Raw genomic sequence first — 7669 nt, 5'->3', positions numbered from 1 at the left:
AGTGCACACTGCCTCTGGAGATTCTAATAGCAGCACACACATTTCCCTCCTCTGAGTCAGAAGCTTTTGGGTTAAAATCCCACTCCAGAACCTAAGCATAAAAATCAAGGCTGACACTCCAGTGCAGTACTGGGGGAGTGCGGCAGTGTCAAAGATGCCGACTTTCAGCTGAGATCTTAAACTGAGGCCCCACCTGCCCTCTCAGGTGGACGTAAAAGATCCCATGGCACTATTTCAAAGAAAAGCAGGGGATTTATTCTGTGTCTTGGCCAATATTTATCCCTCAATCAACATCACAAAAACAGATTATCTGGTCATTATCACACTGCTGTTTGTGGGAGCTTATTGTGTACAAATTGGCTGCCGTGCTTCCTACGTTACAACAGTCACTACATTTCAAAAGCATTTCATTGGATTTAAAGCATTTGAGACATCCAGTGAAAGGCACTATATAAATGCAAATCTTTCTTTCTTTCTTGCTCCACAAGTACCCATTTAGTGGTTAACCCACGCCTCACCCCAAGGCTCAGCATCTGTGTCCAGCTGAGCTAAGCTTGAAGTTCATATGCCCTCTGATGAGGACTCTCCACTGCTGTCCCTCTCTCCAGCACCTACTCCTGCTCACATGTGATGTAATCCTCACCATGTGCCATATCAAGCCACCCAAGTGTGTTTATCTGCATTGGTGGAAGGTGCACAGGAATCATGTGATGATGCCTCCTCAGAGTGCTGATCCTCTTTTTAAGACTCCTTGGGTTCCTCCCTCATCTCCTTCATCGGCACCAGTAATGCACCTATGGGAGATGAAAGATGAGTTAGTGCTGAACGTAGGTGAATTTGGGTTCCAAGTTAGCATTGTGCAGATCATGACATTTAATGTACTGGTGACACTGATTCAACATGAGTAACACTTAAGTGCCAATGTGATATTTAATGCTGTCACCAGGTCTCTGTACTACCCCATCTCTCCATCAGCAATGGCCTGTAAAGGTGCCACCCTGCCGATCTCCAGGATTTCCTCCTCCATTGTGATCAGGGTGGCCATGGCTGTAGCTCCACCCTGGTTCTCTGCCTCTCCCTGGAGTTGTGGGTTCTCTTCTCCTGCAATGGGAAAAGGCAGAGAGTTAGGAGTGTGAGAAGCAAACTGATTGATGAAGATCAAGGGTAAACATTTGAGGAGGGTTACTTTGAGGAATGGATGCGAGAGAGCAATACGATGCGAGTTAGTATAAATGTTATCTGTTTAGATGGATATTTTAGGAGGAGGCTGGAGAGGAAGGAATGTGTGTGGCAGTCAAAGGAATGCTGTGCAGGAGAATGCTAGGGAAGTGAGAGAAAGATGGCTGCCAGCTGAGACGTTTTTTTGATTTATTCTTGGAATGTGAGCGACACTGACAAGGCCGGCATTTGTTGCCCATCCCGAGTTTCCCTTGAAACTGAGTGGTTTACTAGGCCATTTCATAGGGCAATTAAGAGTCAAGCACATTGCTGTGGGTCTGGGATATGAGTAGGCCAGACCCGTTAAAGATGGCAGATTTCCTCCCCTGAAGGTATTGGTGAACCAGATGAGTTTTTATGACAATTTGGTAGTTTCATAAACATTATTAATGAGACTAACATTTCATTCTAGATTTATTTATTAATTGAATTTAAATTCCCCCAGCTGCCATGGTGGGATTTGAACTCATATCTCCGCAGCATTTGTCCAGGTCTCTGGATTACTAGTCCAGTAAGATTACCACTGTGCTACCATCCCTCACTCACCTTGCCAGACCTCATGAGGCCATTAAACCTTTTCTGACACTGGAGCCAGGTCGTCGGCACCACAGTTCAGCTGCTGACAGCCTCTGCGACTTGTAGCCACACCAGCTTGCTGAGGCTGGCTGGCCTCCTCCTGCCATTCTCAGAGAAGAGGACTTCTCTCCATGCCCTCACTGCAGCAATGATCACCTCCAGGAATGAATCTGTGAACCGAAGGCCAGCCTTTTCACACCTTCCATCCGTTCTGCAAGTCTTTGCTCCTTCCCACTGATAACCTGTACGCTGCAATCACTGTTTCCATTTTAAGTCCTGCTGGGTCCCTTTAAATTGAGGTTCTTCATTGCTTCATTAGGCATGTCATCCCACCCACCCACCCTGACTGGTAGGGGAACCCGGAGGTGGGATGATAATTACATCGTTCTGGCAAAGAGCAACGGCAAGTTGCACAAATTACTTAATCAGGTTCCCCTTCCAGCAGGGGTTAAGTTCACAAGATTCACCCAATGTTTCAGTCCATGATCCATGCTGACAAACCGGACCTGAAACATTAACTTTGTTTCTCTCTCCACAGATGTTCCCAGACCTGCTGAGTATTTCCAGCATTTTCTGTTTTTATTTCAGATTTCCAGCATTCGCAGTATTTTGCTTCTGAAGATATGCTGACTGCTACATATGCTATTTCGTTTTACTCTCGATTTATTCTCAGTAAGTGAAAATAAAATAACTGCAAAAAAGTTACACAACTTTATTGAAGAAATAAGTTGACATGGTTAGAGCTGTGCTGTATTTCCAAAACAGTGCTGCAACTGCAAAAGCCAGTCTTTATTGGTGCCACAGCAGAATTTAGCATTGCTGAGCTTTATTGGACATTACTTCTTACAAATAACATCTTTTAAATAACACAAACATTCTTGCATTGGCATTTATTAAAATCAGGCATTTAATTTTTCCAAAGAAAGTTACATAAATATAGGCTTTGGAGTGAGGGATGAATAGCTCCTGCCTTTCTAATGTTCAATCACAGTGTATTTTGATTATACAATATTCATGTGAGTGAAGAACACATCAGCTGATACTCTTAAACTTAGTACAGGCACGATGGGCTGAATGGCTTCCTTCTGTGCTGTATCAGTCCATAATTATAACATGCTGTTAAACTGATGGGACCGGTATTTGCTTGGTGGAGGTATTATCATACTCCTGCACAAAATCTTGTATTTTTGCCGTATGGTAATGCATGGCGACGTGCGATTTGGCAAATCCACAGGTCGAGTTCACTGGCTGCAAACTGTTTGGGGTGCTTGCATCCTGAGAGGGACTGCTGTTGTAAATACTATAGTACGGTTCAATCCTTGTGTTGGTAGGTGTTGAGTTACTCTGTGCATAATGCTTCTGGCCAACAGATATTTTGGGACTTAACATACTGTCCCTTGAGTGACTGGGTCCACAAGCTTGGTCCACCAACTTTCTCTGTGGTTTAGGAGACAGCATATAAGCTGAATTTGTTTCATGATGAGATGATTTGTTTCTGTTCACATCTAGGCTCCCTTTGCCTACTGCTCGTAACCGAGTCTTATGCTTGCAACACAAGCAGCCCAGGGCCACATACTGTGTGCACCAGAGAATTCTCTTCCTGAGGCCAGCACTGTTGCGTGAATATATAAATGGATTTAGTCCCGATTTAAAGAATATTAATATGAATCCACACAGCTTAAGCTGATTTAAAATAAAACTGCTCTGTGGTGTCAAAGCATCTTGTATGAGGGAGATTCCCAATGGCAGGCAGCAAACTAATACGGAGAGCACAATGACAACACACATCACCACAGCCTTTGAATCTTTTGCACCAGAAAGGTTCACTGAAGTCTTGACATGGGTAAGTTTTTTGGTGTAGGTATGCGTTTGCACATGCTGGAATTTGTTGTAATTCTGATTTCGGTAAAGGGGCTGCATAACTGGCTGTACACTATCAATCCCTGTGCTCACGAGGGCCTTGGGTCTTGAAGTATCAACAGTAATGATAGCACATTTCCTTACTTGTGCATTTTTCTTCAGTGCATGGGCTATCATCACATAGGAGACTGACACAATGCCCACACAAAATGCAAAATCTATAACATATAGATACAGTATAACTTTACCATTTCCATTAATGCATCCAAAGAGGGGCACGCATACTCTGGATCGCTCTGGATATGTCCTGAGGGTAGCCAGGGTGGCTAGGGTAAAACTTATGGTCCAGAGACTGATGGTTAGAATAAGAGTACAAGGAAAAGAAGCTGTTGTGTTCGGCTGTTGGCCCAGTACCATGTGCAGGCGATGGAGTGCTATAACTGCCACAGATTTGAGGGACATTATTATGAATCCAGCACTGGTGAGGTGAAAGGTGAAGCAGAAAGCCTCAGAGACATTGCTATCTGAATCAAAAAATAAAATGAAAGCAAACATGGGTGTTGTCACACAACAGATGAATAAATCACAAAAGGAAAGATTCAGGATCATAAAGTCAAAGTTAGTCCGGAATTTCCTAAATGCTGGATCAAAGAAGGACAAGAAGACAATCAGGTTGCCATATGTTCCCAAACAGAAAATGAGTACCAGTAGGAGAGTGCATGTGCCTAGAGTGGCTGTGTGGATGAGCTCCTGGAGATCTGCCACGGTTGTATTACCATTGATCCAGGCAGAAGAGGCGTTGATTGCGTTTGGAAAGCTTTGGTCTGCTGAAGGCGAGGTTCTTTGTGTCAGGTTCATCTTTAAAAATGGGTATTTGCAGAACCAGCTCTGAAAACGCCAGCGGAGACGGGATGGATTTTCATTGAATATCGTTCATCCCTGTGACACCTACATGCAATCACAGTTCATAGGTTGGAAACATTGAAAGCAATGTGTTGGGACTTGCACTTTTTCTGGGCAACAGGACCAGAAAACCAGGTCTTCCTCCCCACCGCCACCCCCCCCCCCCCCCCCAAAATCACACACACACAAAAATATTCCTGATTAGTTCACATCCCCTAAATGCCTCCACCCATTGAATGGTTACATTGTAAATCAACTATCTAAATGGTAGAAAACAAGAATTCAAAATTTGATTTTGTTTGGATGCTGCACAAAACCTCGAGTTTATTGAACCAGGAGAAACAGCACACCCCATCATTCCCCATCATCCCCTCTTCCCCATTCCCTGAAACTCAATATTTTACACCCATCACACTCTCACACGTGTCGCCGGCTGAACCGAGGCGCAGATTGTACAACAGTTTTAACACTGTTACAGTGAGAGCGGATTCCCCTTTAGAAAGAAACTGGTCACATCGCCTTACCTTGTGGCACTGGCTGGGCAGCAGCGTTTTCTGGCCGGGAATCTGAGCCCCGGCTCAGCGCGGGAATGGTCTTCACCCAAACTGAGCCCCAGGCCGGCCGCGCGTCTTCAATCTCCGCAATGCTGCAACAAAATGACCAGAAAGCGTTGACTGCTACCACGGAAAATAAACGGGCAAATTCCCATGTAACTTGGCCAAAGTTTAATTCTTCAAGCAAAAAGGGTCCATTCAGGTTGGCAGTAACTCGCTCCATTTCGAATCATTAAATGGCCGTTTCTAAAGTCGAAGGGTCTTCAATCTATTGAAACACCGGGTCAGTCGATCCGCTGTTAATTCCTGGAAACACAGAATTATTCCCCAGGAATTTGCTGACTCGGCCTTCACTGGAGAATATCAACAGCGGCAGTGCGAGCGAACAGTCAGTGTACGTTCAGTTCGCCCTTCCATTTCATTAAAAAACACATTCCTTGCTATTTTATGTCGTTTCTCTGCCGGAGCGGGAGGTGCCGGTGGCGGAGCTCGGTCCCGCCATCGCACTGCGCCAAGCCGCTGCTGCCCACCCGCCCTCGAAGCGCCGCATTCAGCAGCAGAGCTCCTCCAGGTGACCAGTGTGGCCCAAAGCCGGCCAATGCCGGAGGGTGGCAATATTCACATTGCCTTCAGCAAATGTACCAACTGAGGCAACAGGGGGGTGGTGGGGGGGGGGGGGGGGGGAGGGGGTCGCCATGGGAACACGAACAAAGACTGCAATCTGAATCTGAATCCACTTGAAACTGCTACCAAAAAAAAACACCGCCCGGAAGAAACACAAAGGATCGGTAAACGCCGTTTCTATTACATAAGCAAAAACAATAAATACACAGCGCTAATGGAAAAAAGATTAGGAACAGAACTTGTTAAATATATTAAAAGTGAAGCACTTCTGATTTTGCATCACTGGAAGGTTTAAAATAATTTAGGTCCGAATTAAAACAAGTCACACTCGTGACAAAATCTCAATGTGTCATTTTCACCAATGCCCCATTTCTACTGACATCAAATCAAATGTTCCTAGGCTATCAAAAAACAAAGTGGTGGGGTGCAGAGCAAGGGGCATAACAAATTCAGAGAGGTTATTTTAAAATGTATTTGTCCCTAGTGAGTCCACAGCTACAGCACTGCATGTAGTTTTGGTCACTCTCCCCCTTCATCAAGGATATTCAGTTATTTGCAGGGGGAGGGGATAGAAAAGTCTACATGGTTGCCTTAGGCAAGTGGCTCATGAGAAAAGATTGACTACCCTGGGTCTTTTCTCTCTTATAAAGCAGAGACTGAAAGGGGAAATGATACATGTGTATAAAATTATGAAAAGTGGACAAATTGGATCCAAGTAAGCTGCCATGTACAGATCTCCAGCGCCAGGAGTCACATCGATAAATTAACGAACAGCAAAGGAAAATAGGAAATGCAGGAGCAACTTTCTTATCTAAAAGGAATGTGCATGGCACAGATTATCAGCATGGGTGGTGGAACAAGAAACCTTAATGGGTGTCAAGAAGAAAAAAGACAGGTTCTTAACAAAAATCAGATTTCGTGGTAACACAGTGGATAGATGGTTAGATGGATCAAACCTCTTCTCCTGCCTGAAACTATACAATAGTCTGGATTTTGTGGTCAGTGATGAAGCAACACCGCTTGCCAGTGGCCTCAATGAAATCTGCCAACAAAGATCTAGCCTTCTCTGTGGCATTGATTTCCCCTTTCCTGATAGCAGTTTAATTCTGCTGACAAGTCAAAGAGATCACCAGGCATACAGCAGCAGTGATGTCAGCATGCAGGGTAAGCAATGACATTGAAGTATTCTCACAAACAGAAAACCAGGAAGTTCAAAACACTTAATCCCTTTACTTTTAATTTAAACTTTCAGATAGCTAAATAAATGAGTTATGATTGTATTAAGATAGAAACTAAAATCAAGATTAACAAACTTTAATTTCTTGTTTTAAAAATATGTGTAATTATCATAATGGAGAAATTTGATATTCCACAAATATAAAAGTAATTTTTCAGTTCCAGCGCAGTGTTTAGCAGTAATTATGAAGTTAGTGCACTGTTAAAAACCCAGTTACACCTTATACAACAACTTTTTCAGGGCTGTTTACATGACTAACAGCCTAAGAGCGGAAGTTCTCCTCAGTTCATAAATTTCTCATTGATTGCAGTCTGGGGGGACTTCAACAGCACATTATCAAGAAAGCATGCTATACCAAATGAGGATTTCTAATTCACAGTTGGAAATCTACATTAAACTTTTTTTTTTAAAGGAGCTGGGATCCTACAATTAACTTTTAAAAAGCAGGCAGCCAAGATGCCCATCGCAATCCGCACCTGAAATACCTCACATTCCAGGGCATCGAATTGGAGGCACATGTCTTACAAGCATCCCATCCAGAACAAAGCTTTGGGTAACTGAGTAGATTATCCATGTCACCCTTGTTAGCAGGACATTCAAAGCCAACTTGAGGTATTCATAAGTGGAGACATCCCTCCAGATGGTAAACACTGACACAACCACTTGAGAGGTGTTTCGGTTTTAGACTTTGGACCTC

The 7669-nt window shown here is 43.8% G+C and overlaps 1 protein-coding gene across 1 annotated transcript; it reads right to left on the bottom strand.

Moving 5' to 3' along the window:
• Window positions 1–2531: 2531 nt before the first annotated feature.
• On the bottom strand, window positions 2532–5758 carry gpr75 (G protein-coupled receptor 75). The gene is made up of 2 exons (XM_068045815.1): window positions 5082–5758; window positions 2532–4602 (listed from the first exon to the last, which is right to left on the bottom strand). Exon 2 carries the CDS (start codon window positions 4510–4512, stop codon window positions 2914–2916), a length of 1599 nt encoding a protein of 532 aa, XP_067901916.1. The 5' UTR covers window positions 4513–4602; window positions 5082–5758; the 3' UTR covers window positions 2532–2913.
• Window positions 5759–7669: the final 1911 nt, after the last annotated feature.

The sequence above is a fragment of the Heterodontus francisci genome, chromosome 13 (assembly GCF_036365525.1).
Source record: "Heterodontus francisci isolate sHetFra1 chromosome 13, sHetFra1.hap1, whole genome shotgun sequence".
Lineage (NCBI taxonomy): Eukaryota > Metazoa > Chordata > Chondrichthyes > Heterodontiformes > Heterodontidae > Heterodontus > Heterodontus francisci.
The sequence above is the reverse complement of the archived record's forward strand: the minus strand, read 5'-3'. Positions and strand labels throughout refer to the sequence as shown.

Bases quoted from the DNA above. Each gene is read 5' to 3' on its own strand.
- gpr75 (XM_068045815.1), bottom strand. From the start codon at position 4,512: ATGAACCTGACACAAAGAACCTCGCCTTCAGCAGACCAAAGCTTTCCA.